At 35.5% G+C, this 16,764-nt stretch overlaps 1 protein-coding gene across 1 annotated transcript in view; it reads right to left on the reverse strand.

Annotated features, from left to right (window-relative positions):
- Positions 1–872: 872 nt before the first annotated feature.
- LOC150082913 (GEL complex subunit OPTI) overlaps positions 873–16,764 on the reverse strand; it is a 39,095-nt gene continuing 23,203 nt past the window's right edge. The window contains exons 3-4 of the mRNA XM_090376908.1: positions 15,750–15,879; positions 873–1,128 (exon numbers count right to left, since the gene is read on the reverse strand). Of these exons, the coding sequence (XP_090233034.1) occupies positions 1,087–1,128; positions 15,750–15,879 (172 nt within the window). The 3' untranslated portion in view covers positions 873–1,086. The remainder of the gene's footprint in view (positions 1,129–15,749; positions 15,880–16,764) is intronic.

Below are 16,764 nucleotides of genomic sequence, written 5' to 3' on the forward strand. Positions count from 1 at the left end.
ATGGCCTTTGTCTAGATGATCCTGAATTTTTATCAGTGACTTCATTATCTTCACTTGAACAGAAGTTAAGAAACCAACATGTCTGTCCAAGGATGCTCTCTAATTATGGCTAAAGGTTTGATTACTTCCTTTGCTGCCTCCCTTAATATAATGGGAGAGATCCCATCCACCCCAGGTGCCTTTCTTATGTTTAATTTCAGCAATTTCTCTTCCACTTTCCTTTCAGTTATTACAAAATAATTTAGTTTCCCGTTAGAGCTTGTAGGAGGAATTCTTTAGGAAAGGAGATGCCATATCATTGCATTCATCTGTTCTCCTTAGTCTGCTTTCCTTGATGGTACAATAATCTGTGCCTTGTAACATTTAACAAACACATGCATGTGTTCAATATGGCATTATGTGAGTACTATACTTTTTTTTTTTTTTTAATAATACTCAAGATGAGTTGTTTTATTTAACAAAATGTTTTTTTAAAAATAATTTTTCATTCATTTTAATAGTATATAGAAAGAGGTTGGAAGTGCCAAAAAAAAAGTTATCTATCAAAATAATGATGAAATATCAAAATAAATAGTCTCCCAAAAAGGGCATTTCTTATTTAATGCTCTTTAGGATTACTCCCTAGAAAGTGATATAACAAGGAATATACCATATGTGTAACTGTAGTCATCTGATGCTGTATCCCTACACACACGTCACTTACCTTATATATGTAGACAAGCCTACCACTGTGAAACTGGGTATATTGCTTAAATTTTGAATGTGAATATATATTATCAGTAATGTGAGTTACAGAATGTAGAGGAGAAACAAATATACATCTAATACAAGAAATTATATAAGCATGAGCTCCAAGAAAAAGATGCAATAAAAAAAGGAGGAAATGAATTTATTTAATGTACATGATATGGTCAGATGACACTGAAAGAAGTCTTTAAATGTACAAACTGATGGGAGCAGGGGCAAAGCTGCCACCACCACACAACCAAGGGAGTGCTGTAATTCACTGGAACTTGAGTACCCTTGGTTATCATCAACTTCCTTGCTTGGCAAGTTGTATCACAAGACTGTCACTTTTGATCCGTGTTATTCATAATGTGTTGCAGAATATATCATGATCCACGTAACCTATTAAATAGAAGATATTTTAAAATGAATGATTTTGTTTCTCTTTAAAAGGTAAAATATTTAAAATCTAACACCAATAATTTCCCTAAGTCCAGTTTAATGCATGCATTTCAATATAGTGAAAGCTTTTTATGGTCCATGAAATAAATTTGTAGGTCTGCAAAGAACTTCTGTCCTATGTGCTTTGTGGTTTAATACTTACCAACGATCACCTACTATCTGATGAGAAACCAGTGAGCCTTGAACACCTTCATAGCAGCAGCTCATATTTTAAACAAATAACAGGTATGCCTACAGCAATATTCTCCTTAAAACTAGGCTCAAGTTTGTTCTATTTTGGTATTAACCCCAGACAGAAACACCTTCAGGATGAACTATGCTAGATCCTTTTTTCTTTTTTTTTTTTTTTTTTAATTTAAACAATCTATGAATTCCTTATTTTTGTTTCCAACAGTTTTGCATCACTGCCTTGTTATTGAAGAAATCTGGCCATTAAAAAAAATTAGTGTGTACTCTGTTGTTATTTATTTGGTTTTTAGGAGCATTAGCAACTAAGGCCATATTGCTCCGGGATATGCGGTGGTCATTCCCTGAATGACCTTTCCGCATCCTCTGTATTTGGTGGTGACGGGCTCGAACCCCGGTCTAATCAAGAAGCGTATGCTACGCACTGCTGCTCCTTCCCACCTGGCTACAGAGGCGCCGTGTACTCTGTACACATGAAAGATGTTTTATGTGAAAACATCCTTGGCTTGGAGAGAGGTTAGTGAAATCAATTTGTAGAATAGTATGATTTCAACAATATAAATATTTGACCACAACATTTGCACTTCTGTTACATTCCATTGTTAGGTGCTGCTATAGATTTTTTTTACATTAAAAAAAAAAAAGCATTTGTTGAAGAACAAGAATTTAAAATTAGCATCTTTTCTGCCCAGTTACTGAAGCACACTACCATCAACATTTGATCCATATGTTTTACATCGTTCCATGACATCCACTTCAACAGCATGTGGTTCATTCAATTTTAGTTTCTTTTAGGTTTTGCTTGATGTCAGCAAAGATAAAATCTAAATGTGAACATTTTAACGTATGGGGGAAAAAACCATGTCTAAAGTGTGGTAGAGGGGGCTTTATTTTAAAAAATAAAAAATATAAATTTTTATGTGTTCAGAATAGACTGAAAACAAAGGCCATCAAAAAGTGAACAATTAAATTTTCCTAATGCAAATTTTAAGGTTATAAAGTGGCATGCCTTATCCCAAGGTGTCTATCAATTAAGGAAAAAAAAACTTGAGGCCATCAGAGAGTTAAAAACAGGAAAACTGAAGGTGAGCACAGGCCCTCTAACTTATGTCAGTGACCCTCCACACCATTTGCTCATGCAATAATTGTTATATACAGTCAGTCCCCGACTTATGTAAGCTTGAGTTACACAACTTCAAACTTATGGAAATTTTTTTGCTAAAATCACAAAGATACTTTCTGTATAATTGTTAGAGTGAAGTCAAATGAAGGAACAATTAGTATAAGTTTATTTTCGTTCCCATAAAAACTATGTTGGATAATAACCTGCAGTGTAACTAGAATCTACGTAAATAAATTTCATTTTCTGCTTTAAAAATCCTGAAGAAATATTTGACAACAGATGTTTGAGATGGTTGGTTTTTAGGAGCATTAGCAACTAAGGCCATATTGCTCCGGGATATGCGGTGGTCATTCCTTGACCTTTCCGCATCCTCCGTATTTGGTGGTGACGGGCTCGAACCCCGGTCTAATCAAGAAGTGTGTGCTGCGCACTGCTGCTCCTTCCCACCTGGCTACGGAGGCACCGTGTTTGAGATGGGCAAACTACATTGAAACGCTTCATTTCTGCGTATTTTGAATACTTTCTGTTTTTTTTTTTTTTTTTTTTTTTTTGATTTGGTAGTTATTGGCGCATCGGCTTCTGTGGCCATATTGCACCTCCCAAGGTTTTTGCAGTACTTTGATCCAAGCCCGAGGCGGGAATCGAACCCGCGACCTTTGGGTTGCCGGGCAGGTACTTTACCCACTCGGCTAGCCCGGTCGGCCATACTTTCTGTGTGAAGGTTGTAAAGGTGTTCCTCTTCTGTGATGAATTGATTAACTTAACTCCCAAATTTTTTTTTTTTTTTCTTGGTAGAAGCCCTCCAATCATCCACCTTCTTCACCTCCACTCCATAGCTTATACTAGCACCCCCCCCATACTCTTCCAATCAAAACTTCCATTTTTATTTAGGGGGCCTCTCCAAAGCAAGCTCAGGGGTTGCCCCAGGCAGAGATTCTACACCCTCTTCCTTGCCCACCTTCTCGTGATTGTGGACAGGCAACGGGGAGACCTTGGTTTTCCAAGGGCCCTACAGCTAAGAGGCCAGATGAGCAACAGACTAACACAACACTACACACTATCTGGCCTTGACAGAGTTTGTTCTATAACGCAATGCAGAGTTGGAGGAGAGAAACCCAGTGCTGCTTGACCTGCAACACTAAACATTAAGACCTCACCAGTAAAAGATTTATCCATATGCACCATGCATGATGGGTCCAGTGACTTGTTGCTTGTGCCAGATGCCAACATACTTGTTTACAATTCGCTGCTATCCAAGCTGTATGTTGTTGGCAAAGATGATCAACAGTGAGCATCTCTTGAATTATCTGCTGCTGTGGAACCCTATATGTCTGTGTGTGTGGAGCATTGTCATTTTGAGATATTGTCCTTGCATTCCTCATATTGTATTGCAATGACCTGTTGAGTCTGAACAATATGCTGTACCTTTCACTCACCATGAACCTTGTGTGATCCTTTACAGTTGTGTCAGCAGGAAGTGGTTTGACCCATTCGACACCATTCTTTTTACACCTTAACTAGAGTGGGCTGTAAGCAACCACCTGATGCACAAACCCCCACAATTGTGCCCTTTTTGAAACTGTGTGATATCTTTACTATATCCCATAACTGCTACATTATCACTTTGATTTGCAATGTAGCAGATACAAATTACCACTGCTCTAGCATACAAAGCTGTTTGGCTTGTTATAGTAAGAGCTATGTGCCACAGTTTACGGATGGGATGTTCACAATTCAGTGAATGTAAATAACAATATTATTATTTTGTCAATTACTTTTTTAAACATGAAATTATTTGAGCACTTGGTGCTGTAGCACCATGTGCGTGGGCAGTTCAAGATGAAGAAAGGGAAAGAATTAAGTTCTTAAAACAAATTCCGTAGTTGCAGTTTATATTAAATGCTATATTTATATAGCTATATAAAAGATACAGTAACTAACATGTAATCTACTATTTGCTTTCCAGGAAATTTCTTGCAGGTTTTGCAGTGAAATACTGATTCTGGATACCAGTGCTCACAGAGATATTCAGTGTTTTCTGAAGTTAAGAATGTTCATGCTGGTTTTTTTTTTTTTTTTTTTGAATAAATGTTACTTGTAAACTATATAACCTAAACCTCACTTAATTTTGCCATCATTTGCACTATTATTGTATGAATAATTATTTTTTTATGTACTATAAACAGTTTTATTTTACACTACAATATACTGTTTCTTTTAATTTAGCTAATAGGTCATTTTTGTGTGTTAAGAACATCTAAATGGTTCTTTAAGGTCATCTTGTGACTGCATATAAGCTGGTGCAGGACATTTGGGCCAACTTGTTCAGTTCAGTAATGATAGAAACACTTAGAGAAGGCTGTAGCTATTTCAGAACTTTCCCAGAAACAAAGTCAACTCTACTACTTTTAATGCCTGGAGAAGAGCATTACAAGGCAGATTCTCAACAAGTCAGACATTCTTAAGGGATCAGATAAACACTTCAAGTGCCATTTTTGAATCTAATTATAATGAGGGATTAAAAATGGATGATTTGTCACAATGTTAAGTAATGATAAACAAACAAAACATCATAAACAATGAATTAATGCTGGAAAATCCACTGTACCACAACAGAGTAGTTTTCATTTCAGAAAGACAATTCCTTGTCTCTTGAGATATTCAGAGCATGATTAAATTGTAAATTCTTTCAACCAAATAGAATCATCTCAGGTGAAAGCAACATGACACTCCAATTCATAAGTTGGAGCACTGTACTGTGAAAATTTTTTTTTTTTTTTAACTTCTGGGACAATCTTGTAAGATGTTCATTATGCACTGTAACCTGCCACCAAACTTTTACTGAATACAGGTACACTGTTCTACACTAGGTTAGACCTGGGCAAGAGGTCTAATGTAGTGTAGAACAATGCACTGCTAAATTTTCATTTAAACTATAGCATAAAGAGAGAACACAACCCAATAGTTGTTCTCTCTTCAAGTACAGCAGAGTGTCAGTTATCTGGAATAATTAATGTCAGATAGCAAAATTTTCTGGATAATCAAACTTAAGGTAAAATTAAATGTGTGTTATTATAATGTACTTTAAGGTAAAAGAAAGACTTTAAATAGTGTGAAAGATACATAATTTATTTAATTAAACAATAATAATAATAACTTATACATAAAAATTAGCACATTTACATATGTATGTATATTACTGCAAATTGTGGGGGAAAATGTAATTTTTTAAAATAATATTCGATTGTTTTTTTGACTTTTTTTTGCTGCTAAATCTCTCAAGTTCCTTATTAATATCAATCTGATTATATTACATTCTTCCTGGTTTTCTGCCCATTTCAGTGCTGTTTCTTTTCGTTGACATTTTTCTGAGAAAAACAGATCTTACAATTTTGGGCTGATATTATTCTTACTGAATCTGGACCATTAGTCCCAATCCAACATTTCACCAGATATATGATGTAAAAACAGAAATACTCTCATATCATAATAAACATTTGTTTATTATGATATGAGAGTATGATAATTAAGAAATTAGCAATATCTATCAAATACTACCATTAATAGAAAGAAGAAAAATCAGCCTTCCAAATTATTCGGGATAACTGACATTGTACCGTATTATCCAAAACCAAATGGTTTTGGATAATCATTATTTGGTATTGTTAATTCATTATTTGGTATTGTAAAGAAAAATCTAAGCACGTTTTAAATGCAAAAATTTCAAAGAGATTATCCAAAACCAAATGGTTTTGGATAATCTCAAGATCTATGTTTTTTCTAAATCTAGGCTTTCCTTGTGAAAGACTAGATTAGCCTTTACTGGGGCCATTTACCTTTTCCGAACAGTCAAGACTACTCACCTACTCCAGACGACAGACTTCATTTAAAATGACTTAATAACATACAGTGCACATGATTTATTTTATGCTACACAAATTAGAGAAATTAACTAGTAGTTTCCTGGTTAAGTTCCAAGACCACCTGTTGCAACTACAGCAATAATTAGAAAAAAAATCTGATTCTGTGTAACAAGAAAATAAAAGCACTGCTACCATCATGACAAAACTCACTTTAGTTCAAGCAATGTGGGTTAAAAATCAAAATGGCTGGAAAAACGCTCTGCACATGTCATTCATTATTTTACATCAGTTAATTGAAACTGGATAAAATTTGTAAATACTACTCATTACAGACTAAAAGAAAAACATCCTAATTTTTTCTGGGGGGGGGGGAAGAGAAGGCTGATTTAGTTAAACAACACTGATCTAGGTGATAAACTTGTATCTATCTGCAAGACATAACTCAGCAATGCAGTTGCAGAATGTGCTGTCTCCAATAGGTAAAGGTTTAAATATTTCACCACTAGTGCTATTTGCATGCTATATTTGAAGGTATTCTGTCTGAATACCTTCAAATTTCTTGCAGATTCTTTAAAGCAAATATATTTCTTAACAAGTTTCTCAACCAGAGCTATCACATGAAAGTGTATGAGTATTTAGTAGAAGCCACAGACTGTAGCTCTGCTTCAGTGGTCTTCTCATCAAGTCTTTTCTTTCTGTGAGTGAGTTCATACTCAAAGTGATTCTGATCTGTGCTCAAAACAGAGGGAGTCAACAATATCAGTTCATTTGGCAAGTTTGTGTTTTTTTTTTTTTTACTTGAATGGGGGTTTCTTCTACTTGTATTCTGAAACAAATTTGATAATTTTCTCTAACAATATTCCACAGCAGCATTTGAATGCTTCATAATGTATGGCCTGTTTAAAATTTGGTAAACCTTCCACTCACAGCAATTTTTTTATTTCTGCAAAAAAAATGACAAAATGGGCTAAAGAAGTAATATGCATTTATTCCTTGCCTCTGAATTTGGTTAAATAAATTTTTTGATATTTTTATGCAAACTATCCTTCTATGTACATTAGACTCACAACCTCCTTATTAAAAATGGCATACCATCACAAGTTGTTTTCCCCCTTCATATCAACAGACAGAATTAAGTGGACAGTACAAAATGCTGTTATTATTGAGAGGGTTATGAAGGGGCAATATCTGGAATGATTTGAAGCATTCATTATTTGGTATTGTAAAGAAAAATCTAAGCACGTTTTAAATGCAAAAATTTCAAAAAAAGAATTGTTCTGCATTTGCTAGTTGTCACTAATCAAATTTCCCAGGATAAATTTGCCCATCATGCACTTGATACGAGCATGGATAACCATTTGATCTACTAAAACAGGGACTTCTCCCTATATACTTATTTTACTTAATTTTTGAAGTTAAACTTCTTTAGGCATGTCCCAGCCAGTTTTCACACAGAGGAGTAACTTGCATCTATGGATTGACAAAAACTGCCACAAAATGATTCATTGCCCCCACCACTGTACCACTCTGTACCAGGCACAAGTGATGCAGCACCATATGTAGCAGTGATGCATGATGGAGTCAGTACCCCTACAGCATGCCCATGGTGTAACTTGCACAGATGTCGCGGTTATGTTTTAAATTGCTGTATCTCAGCTTCTAGCAGTCCGAATTTAAAAACGAAAACATTTCTTTCGTCATTCTCTACTGTATTTCATAAAAATTGATGGAAATTTTCAAAAGTTCGGTCTAACTATTAACAACAATCTGACGATTTCAACAACTAGATCTGGAACAACCATCGATGGAGTATTTCAAGAACACTAAAAAACTGAAACCTGAAATTTATGCATCATATTTTAGCTATCATAAGTCAACTGTATCAATGTTACCATATTAAATCTGTAAAAACTTTAATAAACCTGTAAAACAATTGTAAAGTATTAAACCACTATGAAATTGAAATAATAAATGTTTCAAAAGACTCTAAAGAAGTTTCACTTAACTTCTGCTATGTGTGCTTGGCATGCACACAATTTTTTTGTATTAGCTGAAGATGAAAGTTCAGAAAACTTATCCAATTTGTACTGTGCATACAAAGATTATTTTTAGGTTAATGTTTACTATGAGTATATTTCAGCATGCTAAAGTACACTCATAATCACAGGGAATTTGTTTCATACACCACTGAAACTGATTTGGATAACATTAGTATTTAACCTATGATATTCAATATTAAATTATTGCCATAAAGTTTTCACCATATTAGATGAACAATATGAAGTGTTATTTCATGAATATAAAGTGATTTTATTAATGGTTACCATATTTACCTCTGAAGTAGGCAGTGTTGATGTTCTTGAAGATTTTATGGGAAGATAAAGAGTATTATTCATGTGGGGACTAATGATATGAAACCTGACAATTTGTTAGATAAATATAGGACTATGCTGAAAAAATGCCACAAGTTAAATCAGAACATGTACATGTCTGCCATTCTGCCCAGACACAATAGCAGACTCATATGCTGAAAGCCTTGTGGATTAACTCAAGATGTGAGAGATTCTGTATGGCTTTTTTTGTGGGGGGGATTTTTTTTATTAACATGGCCTGCACTTGCAGTTAGAAGGAATCTATTTTTAGAAGGAGATAGGATATTTGTCATTTAAGTGAACTGGCATCTTATATGCACCCTAGGCTCCCCTCCCACCCATAGACATCTAATTCTCATCTGTATTTAATAACACAAGCTAAATCTAGTTGGTTATTATATTCAACACGGTCTCTGGGACAACTTAAATGAACAACATCTGAGAGTGACCATTAGCCTTGAAGTGGAAACAGGCACTTATGCCCCCACCACGAGTTACCATCCTCAACATGAGGAAATTGGTCACTACTATCTTTGCTCTCATTTAATTAATCAATTCCCATCTGGCAATGACACAGCAACAATTTATGACTACCAAGTGGCAGTCACAACGTAATATAAATAAGTGGCCTAAAACAGCTACCAAACACTAGCCATAATATCTATCAAAGCAGCAGTCAGCTGTCTTACTGCAAAGTTACAAAATCAAGAGAATGTCGGGGAACACAGGGCAAGGGACTCACTATTGGTTTAAACACAACCAGCATAGAATGTCAAAAATTTGAAGGCCATTTGTGGGGGCTTTAGTTATTGGTGGGGAGAATTTTTTCAAAATGGCCCACACTTGCATATGAGGAATTTATTTTGTACAGATGGGATATATCTGAACAATGGTAGTGCAAGGGATTTTGCCAATATTGTGCCATGATACCTTAAGCCGGAGGTTCCCAAATTTTAATACCTTGAGCTCCTTAAAATTTTTCATGAATTCAATGCTCTCCCCCCAAGTTCCAGAACAAGTGCAAATAAAGATGTGACATAATTTAGCTATGAAGTTACACTTTTATAAATTAATATTATACTTAATACATTTAATCTCAAAGAAATAAAACATGAATAATATAAATAAATAAAAAACGCTTCATACCTGGATTAGTGGGACTGTTTGTTCATATTTCATTAAAAAAGTGCTTCACAAAAACAAGCCCCCCAACCAAGTGCCCAGAAGACATACTTTGGGAAACTGACTTAAGGGTTTGGGGAGAAATTGGGGAGGAAGAGAGAACAGTAATATAGACACATTTATCTAATGGAATGGGTCAAAGTAATGCTTGCAAAATGTTCTTGAGGGTGGCAAGGTTTTAAATGAGCAGGAAGATAAAGCTTGAAAAACAAGCCTAAATAACTCAAAGGGTGTTAACCTATAGAAGAAAGCCTAGTCTTAACTGTGTCTGCAGTAATGTCAAAAGTGTTATCAACGAAATAGGTGAATTGAACTTTTGGTGAGTACAACTAATACTGACATAATAGGAGTAATGTAAAATTGATGTAAACCGATAGTTGGGGATGATAAGTTTCACCGTGGCATGTACAATGTATTTAGGAATGATAAGTGGGGTCATGCCTTCTTATTAAAAGCAGCTTGAGAACGAAAAGAGCTTTTGCTGAGTCAGAAGTTACACCTGCCGGTATAGAATCTGTGGTGTGAGTTTTCTTTGGAAGCCAAGGTTATAACAAGAGTGGAAGTAATCTATATACCAGAAGATTGAAGAGTATAACAAGAGTCTCTACAAACAGACAGAACTGTGAATTCTATGGGTGACTTTAATTTGTCCCTAACTGACTGGAATAAGTGGGAGGGAAACTCACCATGGGAAACAAAATGTTTAAATAAACTAATTATTATTATTATTTTTACCAGCATGTTAAGAAAAATACTAGGGGTAAGAATATTCTAGCCCTGATCATTATTTACGAATCAGATGACATCGCAGGGCTTACAGTACAGGAACCATAGTGTTCACAAAGTCATTACTTGGAAGATAAAGATTTTGCAGTAGTTAAAGGTTGTTGTTTGGTTTTTAAGAGCATTAGCAACTAAGGCCATATTGCTCCGGGGATATGCGGTGGTCATTCCCTGACCTTTCCGCATCCTCCGTATTTGGTGGTGACGGGCTTGAACCCCGGTCTAATCAAGAAGCGTGTGCTACGCACTGCTACTCCTTCCCACCTGACTACAGAGGTGCCCAGTAGTTAAAGGTAAATGCACTGGTTTTAATTTTAGAAAAGGGGACTGATGGTCCAAGATACACATATGTCTATGAAGTGGATGGATTGCACAGGGAGGGAAGGCAAATATATTAGAATTACAGAATATCTTTAGAGCAATAATCACAAAAGCTATGTGTGCATATATACCATTAAAAAAAATATAGCATGAGGAAAATGCAGAGATGAATGAATACAGAGCTGACCAGTATATTAAAGCAGAAAAAGATGGCAAGGGAAAGTTACAAAGTGGGGAAAATTACTGAAGCCTACAAAAGCTATAAGCTGATCTGTAACAGTATCACAAAAAAGCTAGGTGGCCATGGCTGAGTATGAGAAAGCACAGAATGGAGAAATTTTTCATGTATGTGAATACAAAGAAGAAAAAAAATATCAGATTGGACCCTTGTGTACTGGGGTGTGGGAAAGTCTTAGATAAACCAGCTGATGAACTGAATAAATACTTCACATCGATCTTTACCAATGAAACACCATTCAGAGTGCAGAAAAGCTGGAAAGCATGAAACTAGTGATATTGAAATTTCTAATCATTCATTAGAAAAATTTGAGCCTAAATGCAAGTAAGGCTCCTGGAGTTGATAATATATATCCAGTAATTTTGAGGGAGGCAGTAAGAGAGAATGCATTTAACCATTGAGGTTAATTATGGGTGCATTGGAGAAGTGCCAACGTATTGCCAATACATAAAGGCAGTTCTAAGAGTGAAGTCAGTATCTACAGATCAGTTGGACTTCAGTGGCAGGGAAAGTCTTAGAGGCAATGATTAAGAGTGCAATTCAAGTACTTTTAGATGACATTCTGAAGAACATACAACATGGCTCTTAACAGAAAATCATTTTTACCTAATTTGGTAAGCAATTTTGACACAGTTACTCACAGTGGCGTATCCAGATATCATCATAAGGGGGGAATGGCGACCAGGTCCAGGTATCATCGTAAGGGGAGTGGGGCAGGCCAACCAGGCTTTCGAGTTTTTTAGAGTGCCTTCTGCATTCTTTTCCTTTAATTTCAAATTTTTGGTTGGGGGGTTCAGATATATTCCCACTCTGCCCACCCCTGAATATGCCCCTGGTTACTCATGAGCTAGATGCAGGGAACAATTTCGACAGTTTATTAGGATTTTAGCAAGGCATTTGATTGTCCCTCATGAGAGGTTACTGATGAAAGAATTTGGGTATATGGATTATACAATCTGGCAACTATACACAATTAGAGGGGACCTGATTAGCATTAGTTGTGGCATATGATGCAAGAAAGCAAGCTTATATAGCATCAGATAAAAAAAAAAAAACCCTTCCCATTTCACCCATTCATTCCCTCCAGTTCTTCCTTGCATTTATTTAAGCTATCAACTTCCACAATGACACCTCATATGTGCCTAATCTCCAGGTGCTGCAATTTGTAGAACTTAAACCATTCTTGGTAAGCAGATCCCTTTGTTGCCCTTGCCAATCTTCTTGCCCTTCCTTGTACTCGTTCTAGCAGCTCCACATCTGTCCTAAAATGAAGCTTGTTTGTTGTTTGGTTTTTAGGAGCATTAGCAACTAAGGCTATATTGCTCTGGGATATGTGGTGGTCATTCCCTGACCTTTCTGTATCCTCCGTATTTGGTGGTGACGGGCTCGAACCCTGGTCTAATCAAGAAGCGTGTGCTACGCACTGCTGCTCCTTCCCACCTGGCTATGGAGGCGCCCCTAAAATGAAGCCTCTAGACCTGTATGCAGTACTCAAAATACCATTGCCTTATATAATAGGATAATCGCCTCCTTATTCCTACTATCAAAATTTCTGTATATCATCGACAAAACCCCATTAGCTGTCTTGACAGCCTGTTTGCACTGCTCTGAAAACTTCATATCTGACTGCACAATGAAAATAGGTCTTTTTCATTCTCCACTTCCTGAGTGCAGTACCACACAGTTGGTACGCTACTCTGTGGTTACTGCTACCCATATGCAGTACTTTGCATTTATCAACGTTAAACTTCTCAGCCCATGTGCCTAACTTTTATAGATCCTACTGCAGTAGCATACTGTCATTAACCACCCTGCAACCTTTGTATCATCTGCAAACTTGGACATTAAGCCTGATATGCCTTCATCAATATCATTGATAAATATCGAAAATAAAAATGAACCCAACACTGAACCCTGAGGGACTCCATTAATAACATTAGTCCATGAAGAGCAATATCCATTGATCACCACTCTCCATCTTCTCCTAATCAAAACCTTTTAACCATAGCAGCAACTTGCCCTTAATGCCACACTGCTCCAATCTGTACAGCAGTCTTATGTGCAACAGTATCAAAGGCTTTCCGGAAATCCACGTATATGATATCAATGTTATTTTTTGCCTCCAGTTCCTTTGTGATCACACTGTAGTATCAAATCAAACTGATCAGACAAGATTTACCCTAAAAAAACCCATGCTGTGTCTGAACTATAACTGCAGTCTTGTCTAGATATTTTTGCATTACTTCTTTAACCAGTGACTATTATTTTCCTTGCAACAGAAGTTAAACTAACAGGTCTGTAATTACTCTTGTCACCCTTTGATCCCCCTTTGTTAATTGGGGATACATTTTTTCACATCTCCAGTCTGCAAGGACCTCTCCTGAATCCAAGAATCTCATAATTATGGCCAAGGGTTTGTTTACTTCCTTTGCTGCTGCCCCTAATATAAATGGGTAGATCTCATCCACCTTGGGTGCCTTTCTTATGTTTAACTTCAACAATTTCTCCTCTACAATGCTCTCAGTTATTACAAAATCATTTAACTCCCTGTTAGAGTTTGATAAACTTCTGGCCTTCAGTTCCCTAGAGAATTCCTCATGCATGAATGTAGATGCAGAATACTTATTCAGTTTGTCAGCTACCTCAGCAGGATCATCAACAGTCAAACTATTGATATCGTGTGGACCAATCTGATTCATCCCCTTCCTTCTAGAGTTTAAATAAAGAAAGCTTTGCTGTTTTTTTTTGGATCCTTTACCAAAGATTTCTTGTAATCTGCCTTTGCTTACCTAACCTCCTTTTGTGACTTGATTACAGACTAGTTTATATCTACCACAGGCTTCTGTGTCGCCTGACAATTTATGTGCATCCCATGCATTTTTCTTCTCTGCCATGAGTCTCATTAGTTCATCTGACATCCATTTAGGCCTAAACTTTGAACAGTATTTCTTAGTTGGCACGAAAAGCCTGGTAGCTTTCATGATTAATTTCCTAAATGCTTCCCATTTAGAATTTTCTGTTGGTAACATCATCAGCTAGTCATCAATTGAAGTGAAATTGTTGAAGTTAACATCATCACCAACTGTATAGAATTTAAAAACTGTCTGATACCACTGTAGTCAACTTTATGAAAACATAAAAACAAAAACTGTTCCCTTTACCTCTGATGGTAGTTACATCTTTAAGTAAATCCAAAATCAATACACTGTGATTACTGCCACCTAGTGGTTCTTTTATTTGCAGATTGTCAGTGCATGAAGAATCACTGCTGATAATCAGATCAAGAGTATTACTCCCTCTGATTGCCTCTCAAACATGCTGCTGTAAAAAACAGTCATCCAATAAATCCACAAAAGTCTTGCTAGTGTATGAGTGACCAACCCACAAGTTCTAGTAAATACATGGAAATTTAAAATCCCCCATTATAAGACATTCTGATTTACTGGTCCACTATTTCTGCGTACAGCTATTCGTTGTACTCATCAGAGTCATTTTGCCTATAACACACTCCTACTCTCATTTTTGTTTTCCCAGTGCTTTTGTCACAACAAACTGACTCAACACTACACTAGCCACCCGTGTCAACTGGATGCACTGCCTTAGATTTTGTGTGTGTCTCAACTAACAGCACGATTGAAGTTTATAAGAGTCTGGGAGGAGTTAGCAAAACAAACAAAGGCAAAATTTTCACTGTTATAAAGAATTCCAGAACCAGGGGCCATAAATTGAAATTACAGGACAAAAGGGTTTAGACTAGACTGAAGAAAGTTTATCTTTTACCCAGCAACTTGATTACCGGAACAAGTTGTCCCCACAAGTAGTTGAGGCTGACAATTTGAAGACATTTAAAAGTCAGTAGGATAGTTACCTATGTGAGGAGGAAGCACAATCTGTGTATCTACTGTGTTTTTTTTTTTTTTTTTTGGCTGGTATAGCAAAAGCTTGTGGCTTGCTTTTATGGCTGGTACTACAGTTTGATTATTGTAAGCAAAAAAACGTATTGTTGTTCATAGCTAATGATTACTGATGCTTTTTTGCTGCCACGTTCTGTGGCAGAATTTGGGTTCAATCTACTAATATAAGTACCACAGGCCCTAATAATAAAAACTTCAGAAATGTTTAAAATGTGGGCAAGATATCACTAAACAGGTGAAAAAGAGGTGTCTGGATAAATGGCAATCATAAACATTTATTACTTTTAAGGCTTGCTGTGTGTTTTGCCAGGGTTAAATAAAAGGATTTTCCTTCATTATCCTGTTTTTAAATTTAATTCTGAGAAGAAATAAATGCAATGAATTCTAAAGAGTCCAAGTGTGCTGCAAGTTCTTACTGTTTAGTAAACTTGACCTGCTTCTGAAATTCCATTTCAGAAGCAGGAAAAAACAATTAATATTTAATGAAAAATGTATTATAAATTATATTAACACAAATTGCTACACAGTGTAGACATTCTTTATAATCTGTATTAAAAATGGTATTGAGGTATAACTCACCAGAAATCCTGCAAAAGATGTCATAAATCCCTCCTTAATAAGTTCCCATATTCCTCCAAATTCTTCATCATCAACTTTTTGAAATGTACTTGAATATGCATAAACTGCAATGGCATTTGCAATACAGAATCTGTTGAAGTTAAAAATGACATTAGAGAATCCTCACAAATGTTTTTAGTTATGCTAATCCAATCACAAAAATTGGCTGTGAATAAAAGAGATCAAGTAAAAGATTAAAAAAATAATAAAACTCATAAAAGGTTTCATCTGTAATTATTCATCACCAAATGAAACGGAATACAAATTATCTACATTTTAGAAAATACAGTAAACTCTGATTATCCTTGCTAATGGATAATCAGAATGAAGTACAGATAATTGAAAGGCACAGATAATCAAAAATTCTTTTATTTTGTAAACTGATGTGCATTACTTTTTTTTTGTTTTTTTTTTTTTTTTTTTTGATAAAACATAAGCAACCCCCAATTATAACTGACAGTATGTTTATTTAAAAACAATAAAATATTCACAGATAACTGTAAGGTATTAAATTTCCAATAGACAGAATAATATTTAGACATTATATTGGTACTGTAATGCTACAGTTACTTGGACTTTTGCTTTGCAGTTTTCCTAATCCTGATTTTATACATAAATACTAAATGGAATGCTTATGATTAAGTACAGCTTATTATCATCATCATTACTACTGTAAGTTGTCTATACAGTAATGCTAGAAATACCATAAACACGTTAAATAAATTTGAGCTGTTTATCAAATCAACTAATGCTGATATAATTGGGTTTACTGAGACATTGTGCTACTCAGAGATACATGATAAAGAATTTCATTTTAGTGAACAGTGTGTGTGCTTAGGAGAGAGATGAGAAGGTATGAAGAGGTGAGAGGTGGGGTGGGTAGATCCAAAACTGCCCTGTTTCTTATCTTGTGGAATATCTTTTAAGCATATATGGCAAAAATATATTTTTAAAATTTTAAAAAAAGCTAATATTA

This window comes from Mastigoproctus giganteus, chromosome 7, assembly GCF_048544385.1.
Source record: "Mastigoproctus giganteus isolate SK-2022 chromosome 7, ASM4854438v1, whole genome shotgun sequence".
NCBI lineage: Eukaryota > Metazoa > Arthropoda > Arachnida > Uropygi > Thelyphonidae > Mastigoproctus > Mastigoproctus giganteus.